General features: G+C 35.0%; 1 protein-coding gene across 2 annotated transcripts in view; it reads left to right on the top strand.

Annotated features, from left to right (window-relative positions):
- Positions 1-23,212, top strand: part of APOOL (apolipoprotein O like) — a 68,848-nt gene extending 45,636 nt beyond the window's left edge. For both annotated transcript variants that reach the window (XM_079123091.1, XM_079123092.1), the window contains 4 exons: positions 706-797; positions 7,719-7,832; positions 8,034-8,145; positions 22,633-23,212. In XM_079123091.1, coding sequence (XP_078979217.1) covers positions 706-797; positions 7,719-7,832; positions 8,034-8,145; positions 22,633-22,721 — 407 coding nt within the window. In that variant the 3' untranslated portion in view covers positions 22,722-23,212. The remainder of the gene's footprint in view (positions 1-705; positions 798-7,718; positions 7,833-8,033; positions 8,146-22,632) is intronic.
- Positions 23,213-23,479: the final 267 nt, after the last annotated feature.

Here is a 23,479-nt window from a genome sequence, read left to right as displayed (position 1 = left end):
AGCTTCTCACTCCTGGTTTAATCAGAGCAACTTCAAATTTACAAGTTTTATGTATTGAAGTTCCTAGTGAGTTTCAATTTGTAAATTTTTGGGAAGGGTTGTGCTTTCAAAAATGGTATGAAAAGTGACTCTTAGATGCTTAATTGAAGCACTTTTGGAAGTGCATTAATTATGTTAAGTTATGGAATTACTCAGTTTTCTAAGTCAGTGACATGAAGGAGCTATGTACTTTTTAAAGTCCTTAGCTGATTAATTAGTTCAGTCATTTGCCTTCCAAAGTACTTAATCAAAAAAAGAACATATGAGATAGTTAATTTCACTTTAACATGGTGTCACAAAGACAGTAGTTGACTAATTATTTTTTATTATCATCCTTTGTTAGATACTTGAAAAAAGTGTGGTTACAACTTTCTTAGGACACAAAAAGCTACCTAGCTTTAAAAAAGAAGAAAATCATCCATTCCTTTTGTTTAGGTACTTATGTGTATTAGAATGAGAACACCTTTATTAATTGGACAAAACAGCTAAAAGTTATTAATGGAATTGAGATCCTTAAGAGCATTTTAGGTATCATTTTGATTGGTATTAGGACCTAAACAGCAATTTAAAAGACAATGATAGCTTAAGGAGAGCAAAGGAAATGTTATAGTATAAGATTCAAATTTCTTGTGGCATCTATTTGGAATTTTTTTTTTAATTTTATAGGTTCTGGGTTTAAAAAGGTTGCTTATCCACTAGGACTGGCCACTTTAGGAGCAACTGTTTGCTATCCAGTTCAGTCAGTAATAATTGCAAAGGTAAGTTCTTTTTAAGTGACAGCAGCCTTTCACAATTTTTTAAAAACTCTCAGTGTGATAATACTTTGATGTTTTACAATAACTGCAGCATTTAATTTTCAGAGCTATATAGTTGGTATCCACTTATGTAGGCAAAATTGCTTTAGCACCTTGACCTGGTAAATGCTATTCTTAAATCATCAGAAACAGTATGAATTTTTAAAAATATATTTGAACAACATAAATGCAGGTTTGAGGACTATATTCAGAGATGTCAAATTAGAATTTTTGAGCAGAAATACTCTTCCATTGCTGCTACATGAGATTCTGGTTTTTTATGAATAGAAAAGTACACTTTTTAGCAGCTATTCTTTCAAGAAGATTAACATAATGCAAGAAATAATCAATTAATTACCAAGTTTTCTGAATGTTAAAAAATATACATAGACATATAGAAAAAGAATTCTGAAACCACATAGAACAAAGAAATACCTTCCACCAAAAATGCTTATTACAGTTGTTTCATAATTTTCTTGTGAGCTTCCCTATAAAGCTAAAGATTATCATAATGATTTGAAAAGGTTTTGTAGTATTTTTTTTAATACATATTCAGATTGAGAAGGAGAATTTTGGGCTATGCGTTTCCCCCTCCTTTCCTTCTTCCATTAATTATCAACATTTAACATTTCCTTCTCACACTTGATGCAGTGCATAGTGTTAGAGAAGGACTTACTGTATTTATATTCTCATTTGTACATCTCTTTAATTATGTAGATAAAACTGCCTATTCAGTATTTTGAAAATGCCAAGGATATCATGTACTGTAGAATTTATAATGTGATCAAGCTATAAAAGTTTATAACAAAGGAAGAGAGCATTAAGTCTAGCTATACTTGAGAGAATTGATTAATAAAAACAAATTTATTTTTAAAACTCCCTCATAAGAATTTATGTTGGAATTAGCCACTGAAATTAATAACATGTTGATGCTCAAAGAAAACTTTGAGGATGCTTAATTCAGTGTCCATATTTTCTCATTTACCAATAAGGAAACTATGACCCAGAGAATTTTCACAGTCACTGACTTGCCCAGTATCACACTTAGCTGCAGGTGCCCTGGTTTCCTCTACATTAATGTTCCCAGTGGATGATGCTACCACTGATTGTACATTTTTTTCTTTAATTGCTTTTTATTCTTCTTTTGATCAAAATGACACCTACTCATCTCCTTAAATAATACAAGCATTATAGAAAGGAAAACTTACAAGAAAAATAACCACACACAATACTTCTGTCCCTAAAAATAACAGTGTTAAAATTTGATAAAACACATTTCTAGACATCTTTCAATGCATACATAGTTAGAAAAAAATCGATGGGTGAATGCCCAGATAACTATGAGAGTATAGTATGCATCTCTTTTTGTTTTTAAAAGTAAGATATTAAATTTAATTTAATTTTTACCAAAGGAAAAACAAATGAATTGCTGAACTTAAAATAAGTTTGTATAATACAAGAGGTATTAATGTTGATTCCCTTAAAGTTCTTCTAGGATAAATAATGATTTCTAGAGCTAAAATGCTTGTGTTTTCTTTGACTGTAACACATCAATCTTATGTGTAATATTTGGCAAAATATATTATAGAGGGAAAATGGTTGCTTAACCTGAGATCCATGATGGACTTGAGTCTTTGACTCCCACCATTCATATTTGCATGAAAAAAATGTGTATACACAATAGAACCCTTTCTATTGATATTATCAGGATCAGTAGTTAACAATAGAAAATACTAAAGCAAGTAATTATAAAAATATATAACAAAATATAAATATATAAAATATGTATCTGAAATTTTATTTCAAATTAAAGCATGAATGTTCCTTTTTCTCTATTTTAAAGGAGGGCTTTGAGTACCAATCTCCTTGTTGAAGATATACAATATCTTTCTTTCAATGTGCCATGTCTATAAATTCCTGTTTACATTTCTTGAAAATGAAAATCACCCTTAAAAACAGTTTTAAAGTATATGAATGCTTAATAATTCTTTTAAATTTTATTATTTTCCCAGCCTTTTATAGTTATCTTGCTAACCTCTAATTTCACAGCAGTTAATTTTTAGCCATTTAATTTGAGTCTTTATAAAACTTTTAATTTTCCTAAAATTATTATTTTATATATAAATGTATCTCATTTATATAATAATGAAACATTTATGTAATTAAGCAAACGGATGCAAGCCAGGTTTTCAAATGGCAATGTGGCCCTTTTCTGTCAGAAACAATGTTTAAAAGAGAGCATTTACTGGTTACCTTTCCTGTAAACCTATATTAAGTTTAATTTTATGAACTTTTATAAGCCTCGGACAAATATATTTAGTTCTCAGATGTGTATATGTGTGTGTGTGTGTATGGTCTCATATATTTAGGATGTTAACTATCTTGCAATTACCTAAAATAGCAGTTGTTTATTAACCAGTTATGAAATAATCATTTAAAAGACTTTAAAACAGTTAAAAACCCTAATTTCTTTACGACTTAGTTTCTCTAAGTAATAAAACCTAGAAGACACAAGAAATCATCTTGATAGATAAGAGGAGATTAATGTTTTAAGAAAATCTTCATATTTTTAAACAGAATTAGACTTTGTTTTATATTAATGTATTAACAGTTGACCTTTGGGGAAAAAACCCTTAAATAAGTTTATCTGATTGTGATGATTATAGATGACTTCATCACACACAAACTATTTTATATTTAACTTCTACGAACCTTTTGTAGTTTACTTAGACATTTAATAACCAGTTTATATCATTAGTTTTGTCCTCACTTTTATCTTGAAGTTTAGGACAAAAATATTATACTACACTACAAGATACTTTTTCATCCAGAAATATTTTCTTTTCCCTTTAATTATTCTTACCATAATGTATTTTCATACCTGTAGCTTTCTTACATTTCTTTCCTAGTTACTGACATTTTAAGTTTACATTTTAAAACAGTCCTTAACAATTTTATGAATATATACAAAATACTTTTTAGTGCAATAAAATAGTTTTCCTTATAGGTTTTTTATTGACACTTTTTTTCTTGTATGTAGAGCAATGTATGAAAGTAGATTTTAATGCTCAATCTTTTTATTTTTAGACCCAGAAACAAAGCAATCTTAAACTATTTCTTTTTTTTTTTTTTTGCTGTACTGGAGATTGAACTCAGGGCCTTGTGCTTGCAAGGCAAGCACTCTATCTACCAGCTGAGCTATCTCCCCAGCCCTAAACTATTTCTATTGACCAATAATTTATTAAAGCATACTTATAAATGTTTATCTTATTTATGTTAAATCTGGTTTACTTATTTTTAATTTAGGTTATCCATTTAAACCAAGTGGTTAACATTTTAAGACACCTTTTTTTGTTGAAGAAAAATCCTAGAAGTAATGGATAATATACTGTAAACATTTTATAAAAAACAACACTCTTCATTGGCTGTTTACCTAGGAAAAAAATGTGTGGGTTAGTGATTTTAAAGGCATCTTTAGTTTTCTCTCGAATCATTTTAAATCATGTGAATTGAAAGTTATTTGGATACTTTTTAAAAAGTTTTTGAGTGCTCATTTATCTATAGCCAATTTTGGTACCATGTACATATATAGATACAAGCGCACATGTAGACGCAACATGCAAACACAGAAATAAAAATCAACAGGAAACAAAGATTTTATAGCTTTTTGCCAGGTATGACTTCCACAGGTAGTATACAAAAGAGCTATAAAGGTTTATTATACAGACTGTCAGATTTAGCAATTCAGAAATCAAAATAGAACATATGAAGTCAGGAACTTTAGGAATAGATTCTGTCTGCCATGCTGACAGAATGCTGATGGATGCTGAAATTAAAGGTTCAACTGGTCACTCATCCTTCATGGAAGCAGATTTACTCCCACCATTACCATGGTTTATTTTCCCTGCTTAGGATTCTTTAAAGGTCGTCTCTTTCTTTTTCTAGTGTATTTGAGAATTAATCCTTGAATAACTGGTCACTGAATAAAAACAGTAAAAGAGCAGAGGGCAATAAACTTCAGTTAGACAAACAAGACTAATTTGTTTAGGAGAAAAAAATGAATTCATCATACAAAAAAGAACTTGAGCTCAAAAAAAGACAAGAACAAAAAAATGACATGGTCATAATTACTGTAGGAAAGGAGCACATAGGACAACTACAAGAGTGCACTTTTGGATCTGATTAGATTCAGCCCAGATATTTAAAGAATGTGGGAGCCTGTGAAATCCTCTGAAAAAGATTTTTAAGAAAAAGAAAACTTGTACATATAGGACCTTTCTATTTTTCTTCCTTGTGACCATCTGGAGTAAAGAGAAAATCGTTTAAGGAGGAACTTATTGATAGAGCATAATCCCAAATTATAAGAAAAGAGAAAACATTGTTGTATGTACCACAGCAGCTTGGATTTAAAATGACACTTTTTTCTTCTGGTCTCAAATCAGTTTGGGCACCTACTTATGCAGCTTACATTCCAGATGGCTATCAGATAGGCAGCTAAAAGCAAGGAAAGCTGCCATTTTGATCATGAGAGGCAAAAAGCTTATACATATGGCACTTTTGATCATTATTTTCCTAGTCCCTTAGTAGTTTTTTTTGTCTCTTCTTTCATGTGCTAGCTACTGCCTAACAAATGTATATGCTATAACACTACCCACTTGTTAGTCACTTGGCAGCCATCTCGGTTATCAGGTCAACCATAACAATACCTCACTACTTGTGTTCAAGTAATTCTTATTTACTTAATGATGGTCCCAAAACAGAAGAGAAGAGGTACTGGCACTACTTAGATGGACTAAAGAAAAACTAAAAAGTGCTTCCTTTAAGTAAAAAATGAAAGTTGTCTTAAGGAAAAAGTAACCATTTGTTGAAGTACCTAAGATTTACAGTATAGTAAGATATTTTGAGTTAGAGAACTTCCATAAAACTTATACATTTTGTTGTTATAATTGTTCTGCTTTATTAATTTTTGTTAATATTTTACTGTACCTAATTGAAATTAAGCATTATCAGATACTTATTTAGAAAAAAGTATAGTTACATAGGGATGGATATACATATGTGTCCACACGTGTGTGTGTGTGTGTATATATATATATGTGTATATATATATATATATATATATATATATATAATATGTAAGGTTCAGTTTCATTCATCCACTAGAGATCTTGGAACATATCCCCCACAGATAAGGAGGCAATTATATATATAATGTATATAGAATAGTAAAACTTCAGAAAGGCTACCTATATAACTGTTAACAAAGGTTATATTGGGAGAGAAAGAGGACTTTCTTTATACTAATATGTTGCTTAATTTTTTAAGTATATGTATATACTTAGTGAAAATAGGAGAAACTTTTCTACATGAGGAAGAAAAAGAGAACTTTAAAAATCATGTTTATAGAAAGGGTAATACTGGAAATCTCCCCATGAAAAATCAATAATTCTTGAATTTACTTTAGCAACAAGGAACAAAAGGATGACTAAGGGATAAGAAGGAATCAGAAGGAGATTTTCAAAGGGAAAGTAATATGAATGCAAGGAGCAGCAACTTTAGGAATTCCAGTCTCTGCTATAGTGTGTGGTTCATTTATTTTATCTCTCTACCCAAAAAATATTTTTCTTTTCTAGAGAAATTAGTTGCTTTCTTAGCGAATGGAGAAAGTACCATAAAAATTTAAGAAATGTAATAACATTATAGTTTCAAAATCTCATTTTTTTTCATTCAGCTGTTTATTATGTCAAATTATTTTCCCCAAACTTAAGGCAGATAGACACAGTTTTCACTTAGCATTAGGTTTCCCAAGATTAACCACATTGTCACAAATTTTGGGAAACAGAAATACAAATTTGTATAGTATCACTTATATGTGGAATCTAGATTAGTTGATCTTACAGAAGCAGATTGTAGAATAATGGTTGCCAAGGACTGTGGGGTTAAAGGAAATGGGGAGATGTTGGTCAAAAGACAAACTTTCAGTCATAAAATGAGAACGTTTACCAGAAAATTGCTATAGTTTCATTCTTCGTTAAAGATGAGTGATAATCTACTGATTACAAGTTACAGCATATTCTACAGAGCCAATTCTTTGTGGTTTTCTTTAAATCACTAAAATATACTAAACATTTAAGTGATGGGAATTGACCATTTTTCATAAATTTTTTCTAGGTGTTTAGATTTTTAACTTATTTCATTTGCCATAAATTTTTCTTTCTTATAAGATAGGTACATAATCCATGGACATTAAGTAAAAAAAATGGATGAGAAGATTCTGAAGATCTATGTGCAGCAGGTCAATTATAGAATAATAATGCATGGAATACTTGAAATTTGCTGAGGGAGTAGATCCTAAGTGTTCTCCACACACATAAGCACACAAAAGAGCACATGCACGGAGACTCTGTGAGGTGACAAATTAACTAAACTGCAAGAATCATTATAAAAAGATATATCAAAACACTGTGTTGTTTATCTTAAATAGATATAATTTTTATTTGTCAATTATACCTCAATAAAACTTGGAAAATAATTTTAACATAATAAAATAGGTCTGGGAATGCCACTTTGTGGAGTGTGCAACTGCTATGCACAAGATCTTGGTTTCAATCCTTTCAATGTTGCAAAAATAATAGTAAAATACACTTAATTTACAATTAACAAGTTATAGTATACATGTAAATTTTATATTCATTAGCCTTTATATGAGAAATAATTTTTCATATAAGATTTGGAAAATGGTGCTTTGTGTTATGAGATTTAGATTTTTATATTTTTGCTATTGATTCTTTATAACCTGAATGTTCATATAAAATACCTGATATGAATTTAAAATATTTTTATTTTAACTTTTAAAAATATGTTTTTGACTCACCTCTTGTTTAGGTAACTGGAAAAAAGGCATATGCTGCTAGCCAGCAAATTTATGAAGCATTTAAATCCTTATGGAAAAAAAGCAACAAAAAGGAATCACTCCCTGAACCTAAGGAAAGAAATAAGGTAGAATTTAAATGGGACCAACAAGGTAGACATGAGTTTTGTTTGGGTTGGTGTTGACTAATAATGGGGGTATTGGACCGAGGTAAATGATAAAATGAAAGTAGGTAAAGGAATCATAGTATACTGCCATAATTCTTTGGGGTATTATATTTTCTTAGTAAAATGATCTACTTATGAAGGAAAAATCTTTTTGGTAAACAGCTAGGCAACTCTGATGAAATACCTGCAAAAACAACTCACGTCCAGAAACATTCAGTGCCTTTGCCAACAGAACTCAGCCCTGAAACAAAGACCAAATCAGAATCTGTCTCAGGTTTGTTTGCAATAATTCAATTTCATTTTCTTTCTTTTATTAAATAATTTCATAGCATTATAATTGGTTTGAACTTATGTGGTTTTCTCATACATTTTTTTCTCTCTCGTACATGTAGTTTGTATTTCTTTTTAGGTTATGGGGACCTGTTTTGTTTTAAATCACCTCTTAGTTCATAACATAGATCATTATATGTGGGCGCATAGAATAGCACTGACAAGTTGATTGAGTGAAGCATTTAATATCACTTTATAAATGTGAGCCATTTTGTCAGGAGAAGGAAAGTGTAACTTTCTGGGTTCTATCAATACATAGGTATGAGTCATGCCTACATAAAGAAATATCAGTTTCTATTTCTTGTGCTACTTGCCTGTCAGTCTTTGTCAATCTTAGATTCCACCACCTCTATTTTTATTATGTTTAGGTGCCAAGAGAAATTACAGCATCAAATAATAGAGATGGTACCAATTACAATACTTATAACTTTGCTAGTATTCAATATTGGCAATCAATACTTGGCAATTATAATTTGTAAACAAATACTGCCATTTTTGTTGTGATTGCAAAGAATGTAGCAGAGATTTTAATACTATTTTGACAGTACATTCACACAAACGCATGTGTAACTGGTTTGCATATCTGTTTTTCTGTGTGTACAATGTGGATAATTCAACCCATTAAGGTGTCTTATTGCTAATAAAATATGACCCAACTCAGGTGGAGAAGTAGAAAGTACCAGTAATATCTACCCTTTATCAAGCATGTACTGTGATACAAAGCGTTTTAAGTGTACTGTTATTTGATCCTCACCCACAAAGAAAAGCAAAACAAACTCTAGTGTAGCAGTAATTATTCCCATTGGTTAATGAAAAGACTGAGAATCAGGGAGCTTAAATATCTTGTTCCAATAAGTATAGCTTGTAAGTAGCAGAGCTGTGTTTATAGCCTAGATTTTCCTGATAACAAAGCCTAAGCCCTTGCCATTGTATATTTTTTTCTAATTTAAAACCAGAATTTAGTTTCTAATTTCAGCCCCCTCCTTATACTTAATCTTTATAAAAACTGTCACCAAATACCAAACCTGATTTGAGTTTTATTATTTTCCTCTATTGCCATTCTTTTCTAATCAAGATAAGTTTTAGTTTTTAGACTTTCTCTAAATAACTCACAGCCAACCATATTCCCAAAGCATATAATGTATCCAGTCATTTTTTAAAATGCCTGTTTATTCCCAAATATTCTGGTAAAGATGAAACATACTCTAACAATTGGGACTAAAATTGTGCCTAGCTAATATCTTTTCTTTAATTATCTGGATTTTGGAATCCTTTAACCATCTGTTTTTGCCTGTGTGGTATATGACACATATTCTTAGGACATATGCAGAGGCAGAGAGTGATGCCAGTGCTATTCATCCTTATATGTCTTAGTGTAGGTAAGAAGTATATAGAAGAAGTACCATAGACTGTGTTGCTTATAACAGAAATTCATTTCTCACATTCTAAAAGCTGAAGTTCAAGACTAGGTTGCCATCATGGTCAGGTTCTTGTGAATGCGCTCTTCTGTTGATTGGTAGTATTCTCTCTGCCATTTGAGGACACTGCAACAAGTCAACTACCTACAAAACAGAGGAAGCAAGCCTTTCAGAACTCTTACGAGGAGGGATTCAAGATGGCGGACTAGAGGGTGGCTGCGTTTCGTGTTGCTCCAGGACACAGGACTCAAGAAGAGGAGATATAGAGAGTCTTGGGACCAACTCAAAGCAGCCGGGGGAGCGTCTCCCACCGGGCAGGCGTCCCGGACGGGGCGGTAGCCCCAAAAGCAGGGATCTATGCGAAGTAGAGCTGCCGGCGAGGCGCCCCTCCCCCCGCCGGAGCAGTGATCGCAGACAACTGGGAGCATTGGAGAGGTGGCTGTTCACCACAGCGTTTGGACTCGGCGCAACCCACCCGGGCTCTGGGAGGCTGCCCAAGGGAGTAGGTGCTTGGTGAGCTGTTTGGACTGAAAGCGACTACCCCTGAACACAGGGGGCTGCCCAGAGGAGAAGGAGAAATACGGGCTCGGCACGTCGCTTGGACTTGGAGCAGCTGCGCCAGGGCTCCGGGCGGCTATCCGGAGGAGCAGCGTGGACTCAGGACTCAAGAAGAGGAGATATTGAGAGACTTGGGACCAACTCAAAGCAGCCGGGTGAGTGTTTCCCACTGGGCAGGCGTCCCGGAAGGGGCGGTAGCCCCAAAAGCAGGGATCTATGCGAAGTAGAGCTGCCGGCGAGACGCCCCTCCCCCCGCCGGAGCAGTGATCGCAGACAACTGGGAGCATTGGAGAGGTGGCTGTTCACCACAGCGCTTGGACTCGGCGCAACCCACCCGGGCTCTGGGAGGCTGCCCAAAGGAGAAGGTGCTCGGTGAGCTGTTTGGACTGAAAGCGACCATCCCTGAACACAGGGGGCTGCCCAGAGGAGAAGGAGAAATACGGGCTCGGCACGTCGCTTGGAATTGGAGCAGCTGCGCCAGGGCTCTGGGCGGCTATCTGGTGGAACAGCGTGGTGAGTGGTTTGGTCCCAGAGCATCCGCTCCTGAACACAGGGGGGTTGTCTGGAGAAGGAGGAGGAGCGCGGCGGGGTGCTTGGGCTCGAAGTGACTGCACCAGGGCTACGGGTGGCAGTCGGGACAAGAGGGTGCACAGTGAGTTCTTGGGACTCATGACGCACCAGATCTCTGGGTGACTGCCTGGTGGAGAAAGAGGTGCGTGGTGGGTCACTTGGATTTAGAGCGACCGCACGGAACAACAGGTGGCTACCGGAGGAAAAGGCATGTGGCAGGTCACTGGGACTCGGAGCGATTGTAAGGGGCTCCAGGTGGCTGCTCAGAGGAGGGGCCGCATAGCCAGGCGAAAAGTGCAGAGCAGGGTCCTAGACGGCTTCTTGGTGGAAGAGCCCCACAGACAAACTGAGGGGCGGAGCGAAGGCTCCAGGACTGCAGGCAGCTTCTCTGAGGAGAGGCAGCCTAAGGATATTCGTTTGCGAAGGGTGAGGCTTCCAGGCCCAGGAGGTAGGTCCGGGTCCCTGGGAACATTGCAGAAGAAGGCTGCCCAGCCCAGGCGGTAGTTGTGAATTGAATGGAACCTCTGGGAGGAAAACTGACCAGTGAGACCTCCCCACCGGGTGACTCCTCCCTGTCGGGTGAGGTTCTCCCAAAAGGACTGTAAAATCAGAGACACAGGCCCAAACTGGTCTTGCATCAGCCCACATCCTACTTCCCTTTTGGATGACCATTCACCAGCAAGTGAAGATACCTCTGCCCACTAGCAGGGAATATACCCTACCGGAAGGCCACCACCCCTAGGGAGTCAGCTCCCTTGTGGAGCACTGCATTATCAACTTCCTCCAAGACTTCAGGCTACTGAAGACTAAGAGGGGATATAATAGAAATCTTCAGGGATATTATAAGACAATAGAGGAAATCTGCAATATCACAGCGGTCAACTGATACCTGAACAATATGAGAAAACAAGGAAAGAAAATGCTGCAAACAAATCTAGATGTTACATCAATGAAACCCAACGACAGCATGGCAGAAGAAATGACAGAAAGGGAGTTCAGAATGTACATAATTAAAATGCTCAGGGAAGCAAATGACGAGATGCAAGAGCAAATGCAGGCACTGAATGATCGCACCAATCGACAGTTAAAAGAGCAAATACAGGAAGCAAAAGATCATTTCAATAAAGAGTTAGAGACATTGAAAAAAAAACGAACTGAAATCCTTGAAATGAAGGAAACAATAAACCAAATTAAGAACTCCATAGAAAGCATAACCAATAGAATAGAACACCTGGAAGACAGAACATCAGACATTGAAGATAAAATATTTAACCTTGAAAACAAAGTTGAACAGAGAAGATGGTAAGAAATCATGAACAGAATCTCCAAGAACTATGAGATATCATGAAGAGGCCAAATTTAAGAATTATTGGAATTGAGGAAGGCTTAGAGAAACAGACCAAAGGAATGAACAATCTGTTCAATGAAATACTATCAGAAAATTTCCCAAATCTGAAGAATGAAATGGAAGACCAAGTACAAGAGGCTTATAGGACTCCAAATATACAAAATTACAACAGACCCACACCAAGGCACATTATAATGAAAATGCCCAACATACAAAATAAAGACAGAATTTTAAAGGCCGCAAGAGAGAGGAATCAAATTACATTCAGGGGGAAACCAATACGGATATCAGCAGATTTTTCAATCCAGACCCTAAAAGCTAGAAGGGCCTGGAACGACATTTTTCAAGCCCTGAAAGAAAATGGATGCCAACCAAGAATCTTATACCCAGCAAAACTTACCCTCAAATTTGATGATGAAATAAAATCCTTCCATGATAAACAAAAGCTAAAAGAATTTACAAAAAGAAAGCCAGCATTACAGAACATTCTCAGCAAAATATTCCACGAGGAAGAGATGAAAAACAAAGAAACAAATCAGCAATGGGAGGAACTATCTTAAAGGAATTGTCAAATAAAGGAAGAACCAAGTCGTCTCAAAATAAATAAATAAATAAATAAATAAAATGAACCAAATGACCGGGAATACTAATCATATCTCAATAATAACCCTGAATATTAATGGCCTGAACTCATCAATCAAAAGACATAGACTGGCAGATTGGATCAAAAAGAAAGATCCAACAATATGTTGCCTGCAAGAGACTCACCTCGTAGAAAGAGATACCCACAGACTAAAGGTGAAAGGATGGGGGAAAACATACCATGCACATGGACTCAGCAGAAGAGCTGGAGTATCCATCCTCATTTCAGATAATGTGGACTTCAAGTCAAAACTAGTCAGAAGGGATAAAGAAGGACATTACATACTGCTTAAGGGAACCATAAATCAGCAAGACATAACAATCATAAACATCTATGCCCCAAACAGTGGCTCATCCATGTATGTCAAACCAATCCTTCTCAATTTCAGAAACCAAATAGACCATAACACAATAATACTAGGTGATTTTAACACGCTTCTCTCACCACTGGACAGATCTTCCAAACAAAAATTGAACAAAGAAACTATAGATCTCAATAACACAATCAATAATTTAGACTTAATGGACATTTATAGAATATACCATCCAATCAAGAGCGAATACACTTTCTTCTCAGCAGCACATGGATCCTTCTCTAAAATAGACCATATATTATGCCACAAAGCTAATGTTAGCAAATACAAGAAGATAGAGACACTACCTTGTATTCTATCAGATCATAATGGATTGAAGTTAGAAATAAATGAAAGAGTAAAAAATAGAAGCTACTCCAACAGCTGGAGATTAAACAATATGCTATTACATGATGAATGGATAACAGAAGATATTAGGAAGGAAATTAAAAAATTCTTAGAGGTAAATGAGAACAAAGAAACATCATATCAAAATCTTTGGGACACTATGAAAGCAGTACTTAGAGGAAAATTTATTTCATGGAGCGCATTCAATAAAAGAAGTAAAAATCAACAAATAAACAACCTAACACTACAGCTCAAAGCCCTGGAAAAAGAAGAACAGACCAACACCAAAAGTAGTAGAAGACAGGAAATAGTTAAACTCAGAGCTGAAATCAACGAAATTGAAACAAAAGAAACAATACAAAAAATTGACAAAATAAATAGTTGTTTCTTTGAAAAAATAAACAAAATTGATAAACCCTTAGCCACTCTAACAAAGAGAAGACGAGAGAAAACCCAAATCACCAAAATTCGGAATGAACAAGGAAATATCACAACAGACACAAGTGAAATACAAAACATAATTAGAAGCTATTTTGAAAATCTTTATTCTAACCAAATAGAAAATTTCGAAGACATCAACAGGTTTCTAGAGACATATGAATTGCCTAAATTGAACGAGGAGGACATACACAATTTAAATAGAACAATTTCAAGTAATGAAGTAGAAGAGGTCATCAAAAGCCTACCAACAAAGAAAAGTCCAGGACCAGATGGGTTCTCAGCCAAGTTCTACAAAACCTTTAAAGAAGAGCTCATTCCAATACTTCTCAAAGTATTCCATGAAATAGAAGAGGAGGGTACCCTCCCAAACTCATTCTATGAAACCAATATTACCCTGATACCCAAGCCAGACAGAGACAAATCGAGGAAAGAAAATTTCAGACCGATATCATTAATGAACATTGACGCAAAAATTCTCAATAAAATTTTAGCAAATCGCATACAAAAATACATTAAAAAGATAGTGCACCACGATCAAGTGGGTTTTATCCCAGGGATGCAAGGTTGGTTCAACATCCGGAAATCAATAAATGTAATTCACCATATCAATAGACTTAAAGTCAAGAATCACATGATTATTTCAATAGATGCAGAAAAAGCATTTGATAAAATACAGCACCCCTTCATGCTCAAAACACTAGAAAAAATAGGGATAGTGGGAATATTCCTTAACATTGTAAAGGCCATCTATGCTAAGCCCATGGCTAATATCATTCTAAACGGTGAAAAACTGAAAGCATTCCCCCTAAAAAGTGGAACAAGACAGGGATGCCCTCTTTCACCACTCCTATTCAATATTGTTCTTGAGACTCTAGCCAGAGCAATTAGACAGACCAAGGAAATTAAAGGAATACGAATAGGAAAAGAAGAACTCAAACTATTCCTATTTGCGGATGATATGATTATATACTTAGAGGAACCAGGAAATTCCACCAGAAAACTGTTAGAACTCATAAGTGAATTCAGTAAAGTGGCAGGTTACAAGATCAATGCTCATAAATCCAATGCATTTTTATACATAAGTGATGAATCCTCAGAAAGAGAAATTATGAAAACTACCCCATTCACCATAGCATCGAAAAAAATAAAATACTTGGGAATCAATCTCACAAAAGAGGTGAAAGACCTCTGCAATGAGAACTACAGAACACTAAAGAAAGATATTAAAGAAAACCTTAGAAGATGGAAAGATCTCCCATGTTCTTGGATAGGCCGAATTAATATTGTCAAAATGGCCATACTACCAAAAGTGCTATACAGATTCAATGCAATCCCAATTAAAATCCCAATGACGTACCTTACAGAAATAGAGCAAGCAATCATGAAATTCATCTGGAAGAATAAGAAACCCAGAATAGCTAAAGCAATCCTTCGCAGGAAAAATGAAGCAGGGGGTATTGCAATACCCGAACTTCAACTTTATTACAAAGCAATAGTAACAAAGATGGCATGGTACTGGTACCAAAATAGACAGGTAGATCAATGGTACTGAATAGAGGACACGGACACAAACCCAAATAAATACAACTTTCTAATACTAGACAAAGGCACCAAAAATATGCAATGGAGAAAAGATAGCCTCTTCAACAAATGGTGCTGGGAGAATTGGAAATCCATATGCAACAGAATGAAACTAAACCCATATCTCTCACCCTGCACAAAACTCAACTCAAAATGGATTAAGGACCTTGGAATCAGACCAGAGACTCTGCAGATTATAGAAGAAAAAGTAGGTCCCGATCTTCAACATGTCGGGCTAGGACCAGACTTCCTCAACAGGACTCCCATAGCATAAGAAATAAAAGCAAGAATCAATAACTGGGATAGATTCAAACTAAAAAGCTTTCTCTCAGGAAAGGAAACTATCAGTAATGTGAAGAAAGAGCCTACAGAGTGGGAGAATATCTTTGCCAATCATACTTCAGATAGAGCACTAATCTCCAGAATCTATAAAGAACTCAAAAAACTCTACACCAACAATACAAATAATCCAATCGACAAGTGGGCTAAGGAAATGAACAGACACTTCACAGAAGAAGATGTACAAGCAATCAATAAACATATGAAAAAATGTTAAACATCTCTAGTAATAAGAGAAATGCAAATCAAAACCACCCTAAGATTCCATCTCACCCCAATTAGAATGGCGATTATCAAAAATACAAGCAACAGGTGTTGGCGAGGATGTGGGGAGAAAGGTACACTCATACATTGCTGGTGGGGCTGCAAATTAGTGCAGCCACTCTGGAAAGCAGTGTGGAGATTCCTTAGAAAACTTGGAATGGACCCTCCATTTGACCCAGCTATCCCACTCCTTGGCCTATACCCAAAGGACTTAAAATCAGCATACTACAGAGATACAGCCACATCAATGTTCATCGCTGCTCAATTCACAATAGCCAGACTATGGAACCAACCTAGATGCCCTTCAATTGATGAGTGGATAAAGAAACTGTGGTATATATACACAATGGAATATTACTCAGCCATAAAGAATGACAAAATTATGGCATTTGCAGGCAAATGGATGAAATTGGAGAATATCATGCTAAGTGAGATAAGCCAATCTCAAAAAGCCAAAGGACGAATGATATCGCTAATAAGTGGAGGATGACACATAAAGGGGGGGAGGGAAGGGTTAATGTTAGGGTTAGAGTTAGGGTTAGGGAGGGGGGCAAGTATGGAGGAAGAAAGTACTGTATAGAGGGTAAAGAGGGGTGGGAGGGGTGGGGGGAAGGGAAAAAATAACAGAATGAATCAAACAACATTACTGTATGTAAATTTATGATTACACAAATGGTATGCCTTTACGCCATGTACAAACAGAGAAACAACATGTATCCCATTTGTTTACAATAAAAAAAAAAAAAGAACTCTTACGAGGACATTAATTCTATTCATGAGGGCTCCACCCTCAACATCTCATCTAATCCTAATTACCTCCCAAAGACATCACCTACCAATACCATCACAATGGTGGTTAGGGTTTCAACATGTGATATTTGAAACACAAACATTCAGTCATTAACAATATATGATTCAGAGTTGATTTTCCTACACTTGAGATTCACCATTTCTACATTTCACATGTAATCCCAAAGTTCTGTAACATGGGAAAAAGTAGTGACTGTGATTATAGGTTTTAGAATAAGACTTTAATCTGAATTCCACATGCAGCTTTTAATAGTTTTGTTACCTGGGGCAAATTATGTATCACCTCTAGCCTCAGTCCCCTCACGAATGAAAGAGGGACAGTAATAGATCTCACATGGTTTTTGTGAATATCAAATGAGATATTGCATATAAAGCACCAAGCATAATGTTAGGCACATACTAAGGTCTTAATGAGTGTTAAAGGATGTCATCAGCCGAGCTCCATGGCACATGCCTGTACTTCCAGTGGCTTGGGAAGCTGAGGCAAGAGGACCCTGAATTCAAACCAGCCTTAGCAACTTAACAAGACCCTAAGCAACTCAGCAACACTCTTTCTCTAAATAAAATAGAAGGGCTGGGGATGTGGCTACTACTACTACTAATAATAATAATAAAGAAGAAGAAGTCATTATCATTTGTTTAGAGTAATTATTTTTTGCCATTAAATAAATTTTCATTTACTACACCTTAGTGATTGCTAGCTAATGAACCACCACTTAATACCATATGGAACAGATTGGGTGTATACTGATTATATTATTAATTCTCTGAACATGGGTTCACTTCCCTACCTCCCTTACACATTTAAGGTGAAAATTATACTATTTGAAGAATCACAAATTTGGTAAGTTGATATCATGGACCTCTTCAAGAATGTAGTGAAAGCAGAATGAAATCTTCCATGGACTTACAGGATAATGTTCCCTAAAGCAGCAGTTGGCAACCTATGACCCATATACCAGATGTGACTCCCTGCCTGTTTTTTGTATGTTCTACAAATTACGAATGTTTTATATGTGTTTTAAATTCTGAGATAATTAAAGAAATACTACTTCATGACAAGTGAAAATTACATGAAATTCAGACATTGGTGAACAAATAAAGTTTCAATATAATATAGCTACATTCATTTTTGTATTTTCTATGGTGACTTTCATAAACAGTGGCATAGTTGAGCTGTTCTAGTGGATACCATGTGGTTCACAAAATCAAAAATATTTACTCGACCTTTTGCAAGAAAGGTCTGCCATTTCCTGTTCTACATGGAGAGGGTGTGCACATATACACAACTTACTCCCCCTCATGATGTTTGCCAGACTTTTTTGTGTATCATGAGATTAAAAAGCCAACCTCAAAACCTTTGAAGGACAAAACCAGATTTCCTGCAGCCTTTTAGTGCTAACGATAGAAACTTGTCAGGCTGTCAATTAGAAGCCAAGGAGTGCCAGACCTAAAAAACAGGGAGGAACCAGAATTCTGACTCACTTAACCTACAACCCAGCCAAACCCAGCTCAATGCCTAGGGGGATTGAGATGATAAATGCTTCACCATTCTTCAAAGAGGAAAATTAGACTCCTTTCTTGTAGATGATACCATCTGGAACTTTGTCAGTTATTTTATATACAGTGTCTGCCATACAAACAAACAACTAGTAGTCATGCAAAAAGATAGGAATATATGACTGACAAATGAGAAAATAAATAAAGCAATAGTATCAAATCTGCAGGTGACTTAAACATGGAAAATTCACAGAAATCAACTTTATATTAATTGTAACTAATATGTGAATTGGAAAAACATGATGGACCCAAAGGATGAAAAGTTATAAAATTTCACAGAAACTTGGAATCTACTAAAAATTAAGTTTGTATTCCAGAAGTGAAAAAAAAAAAATACTACCTGAAATGAACTCATTAGCGAGGTTTAATAGTATTCTGTATACAGAAAACAGCATTGATAAACTCAAAGATAAGTCAACAAAACCCAGCAAACTGAAGCACAGAGAGATAAAAGAATAGAAAGTATAGAACAAAGTGTGAGAAAGTACTTTTCATAACTGCTGTCTTTAAATGTTGAATTACTGAGAAGCTGAATGCTGAATATCATCCTGGTTTTATATGCAAGAAAGAAGTATAGAATTACTGGCAATCCTTAACTTCACTCAGAAATTTATTGGTGATCTGTCCAAAAGTCTGCTAAGAAACTTTAAGCAGTAAATAAAATTTTATGAGTGATCAAAATATAAATACAAGTAAAGTGTCATAATTACTGGGGCATTGAGATTCAAGAAGAGTTTTATTATGACTCCATCCTTTTGTTGGGAGAGTCCTTGATCCGTCCAAGGGATGAAGAAACTTCTAAGAGGAAGGATATATTCCTTAATTCTTCGGAAGAGCATGAGAAAAAGAGTTTTAAAATGATGGAAACAAAATAACTTAGGCAAAGTGATTCTAAATCAGAGTGATCTATATCACAATTACTTGAGATTTTGTTTTGTTTTCAACATTCCCAGACACTACTGAAGAATTACAAGTCTGAATCTCCAGAGGTGAGATCTATAAGAGGATACATTTTAGGAAAAGCTCCACAGAGAATTCTGAAGCATGTTTTCTAATTAGTAAACTCTACCTAAGCTATGGATAAATTAAAATCTTGAAGCCTTTTAAGAACATTTAAGGGATGAGATCTAAATTTAAAAGGACCTTTCTAATTCAGGAAGTTTGGTTGAGGTGAATATTTGAGAAGACTTTGGACAAGAATATAAATTAAGGAAGTGGATAGAAGTGCTAGAGGACTTAGTCAATTTATGGGTACTAGTAAGCAGATTCAGCACATTAAGACACATAAAATTATTTGTCGCATGCCTACTGATAACTATGTTAACTTGATAAAAAAGAGCAATTTCATAGCACACTATTTACTTATACTGAGCAATGATTTCCACCAGGTGGCAGTAAAGATACTTAAGAAAGCCTTTCTAGCAGGTTCTTAACCATTTATGTGCTAAGATTCCTTCTCAAAATGTTTTCAAATGACAGAATATGTAAAATATACAGTAATATATGATATTATTTAAAAAGTGTTGAACAATATTTAATATAGGTTAGTAGTACAATTTTCAATAGTTGTAAGTGTAAATTTTAGATAATCTGCATCTATGATGTGATACGAAAACATCTGTGATTTCTATTGGTGACAAAATGCAAAGTACTGCTAATGCTGTCATCTTTTTTGCCTGTGTCCATTATTGAAGAAGAAAATGTCTATTTTGAGACATTAGTGAAAATAAATAAAAATTTTCCCCATTCCATTTAGTAGATCACATAAGTCATAACATAGACTCCCAATGAGACCTCAAGTTAAGAATTCCTGATCTACAGAGAACTGTATTGCTATTATGGATAATGGTTACTTATTATCTGGTTGTTTTTTAAAAAATACATTTGATGAAGAAGTTATAGATAGGTGTTTCTCACATTATAAAATAGAAAATGTTCCTAAAAAATAGGAGTAAAAGAAATCAATGTATCCAAATCTATTTCTCCACTTTTTCATTATAAAATTGAAATTTAATTGTCCTATAGAAAAAATGTGTGATTCTCAAATGTAATAAAATATTTTTAAAACAAATCACATTTTGAAGGAAAACATTTAAATAGAACAGTGCTCAGAAGAAACATTTTAGTATTATGTAATTACTGTGCCCAAGGTATTATATGCAAAACTTTGTACCCATTATCCTATTTAATATTAAAAATAATTATATGAGATTGTTATTACTCTAGTACCTATTTTATAGAAAAGCCAAGGTTGTTGTGTTGGTGTTAAACATACTTGGATTCAGTCTTGTTTGTATCACATTATCAGTTGAGTGACATTGTTCAAGTTACTTAACCTCTCTAAATTAAAATTTCCTTATCTATAAAACACTAATACAGTTATATATTGCTTAACAATAGGGATCTATTCTGAGAAATGTGGCATTAGATGATTGCACCATTATGAGAACATCATAAAGTGTACTTATATAAACCTGTCCTCTTACTTAAACGTGTCCTCTTGATACAATCAAGGGATATGGTAAGTGCAAGACATATGAGACTACTGCTGCCACAACATGTCATACTGTTTTACAGTAAATATTTTTATGAGTTCACTTTAAAACTTATGATAGAGTATATACCACTTTGAGTAAATAACATTGTTATCAAGTATTGAGTATAATTTTATATGGCTATGCTTTTATTTGACCACCAGAAGGTAGATTTGTTTACATCAACATCACCCCATATGTGTATAATGTGTTGTACTCTGATGTCACTAGGTGAAAGAACTTTTTTAGCTACAGTATAATATTACAAAACCTTTATCAATATGTCATTATATGTGAATGACTGTATAAAAATGGCATCTACCTCATGGTGATGTTATGAGATAATGCATGAAAATAGCTTAGCATTTTGCATAGTACAAGATAAGCTTGTTATAATCACTGTTAATCTACATATTGTCAAAAGCAGGAATTCTGGCTCCAACTGATGCAGTCTGTCAGTACAGTTTATACAGGTTAAACTCCTCCTTGAAATTATCTCTTCATTTGGCCTGCAAGATAGCATTTACTCTTGGTTCTCTTATATCACTGATTAGCTTTTCTTTCAGTCTTCTCTGCTACATTCTCCTAATCTTCTTAACCTCAATAAGTTGGAGTACCAAAGGGCTCCTACCTTGGACTTCTCTGATTATAGATGATCTCACATAGTCCCGTTGTTTAAAATGCTATATGTAGGCTGTGACTGTAAAATTTATAAACCAGTCAAGGCCTCCTCTGAACTCAGTAGATTCACAGGTTTATCTGCCTAAACAACATTTTTACTCAGTTGTTTAGTAAGCAAAATCAAGTTCAACACATCTAAGACTACATTTCATTTGTTTCCCTTCAGACCTGCTTCTGTCACATTTTGTCCTATTTTAGTAAATGTCAACTTCATTCTTCCAGTTTTTTGAGATAAATGAACACCTCTCATATAACATATTCAGTCCATTTAGGAAACTGTCCATTTTATCTTTAGAATCTAATTCCTTTTCACCACCTCCATTGCTTTCACCCTAAGTAAAGAACTCAGTATTCTTCCTGGAGTACTGCATTTGCTTCCTGACTGATCACCCTCCCTGTACCCTTTTTGCCCATGATCTCTTCTCTATAGCTGAAAGTGTTCTTATTAAAAAACATAAGATTGTGTCTACTTAAAATGGTCCTCTAGTTTCTCATCTCATTTAAAATGAAAGCTGAAATCCTTACCGTGGCTCTTTGTGACCCAATCTGATCACGTCTCCTATCATCCAGTGTCCCCCACCCACACACACCACATCTTTTCTACGGATCCAGCTGTCTTGGTTCCTCAAATGTGCCTTGGGTCTATTATGTTTGCTGTCAGCTCATCCTGGAAGGCATTCCTACAGATATTTTCAGGGCACATATCCTTTAGTTCTTGGCTAATATATCTTTCCAGAAGACTTTCCCTAGTCATTCTATAAAATTGCAAATCACCCAGATATTCCATATGTCTCTCCCCGCTTTATTTTTCTGCATAGCACTCACCACCATCTGATATATATTTTACGTAAGTTATTGTCTGTCTCATTCAACTTGAATGTTAGGTCCATGTTGGCAGAGTTTTGTCTGTTTGCTTCATTAACATACGGTCCCAAAATTTAATTCACTAAATGACTATTTTTTTATTGTTTTAATATTTATCAGGTGCTACACAATTTATGCCTGACCCCAAGCTCATGGATCACGGGCAGTCCCATCCAGAAGATGTAGATATGTACAGCACTAGAAGCTGAAATAGACTGCATAGAGAGACTGCATAGAGAACTACAAGATGTGTGAAGTTGCAAATAGTGATGAAAAATCATATAATGGGTAACCAACAAGTAGAATATAACTTTAATCAGGTTTTTTTCTTGACATCTTAAAATGTACAGTTTGACCAATCACATAAATGATTAAAACACAAACTCTTGAGTGCAATCAAAATAATATTAAATGAATGATTGAAGCAACACAGAAATATGAGGATGCATTTGATGATTTGTAAGGACATTTATTAGAAAGCAAACCACAGTAAAGGTATGATTACCATTGGCACAAAAATCTGAAAATATGTGTGTATATAAAAATATATGCACATACATATATGTGTATACATATGTATGTGTACACACATCTCTAGATTTTTTGAATTAATGTCAGTTAAATTAGAATGGTATGTGGAAGGATGTGTTCCCTCCCGCTCCCTCCCTCCCTCTCCCTCCCTCTCCTTCCCTCTCCTTCCCTCTCTCTCCCTCCCTCTCCCTCCTTCTCTCTCCCTCTCTCCCTCTCTCCCTCTCTCTCCCTCCCTCCCTCTCTTTCTCTCTCTCTCTTCATTTCTGAGACCTGGAATAAAGTATCTATATTTTATGACACAGTTCTTTTGGCTTTGTCTTTTTGTTTTATTAAGGTCAAATTCTCTTAAATGTCTGAAGATGTCTCTCTATAAAAGGACCATATCCTTCACAGGCCCCCTAAAGCTACTTAGCAATCCTTCTACTGGTCCCTGGGC

Source organism: Sciurus vulgaris (genome assembly GCF_902686455.1).
Source record: "Sciurus vulgaris genome assembly, chromosome: X".
Lineage (NCBI taxonomy): Eukaryota > Metazoa > Chordata > Mammalia > Rodentia > Sciuridae > Sciurus > Sciurus vulgaris.
This window is presented reverse-complemented; position numbering and strand designations above follow the sequence as displayed.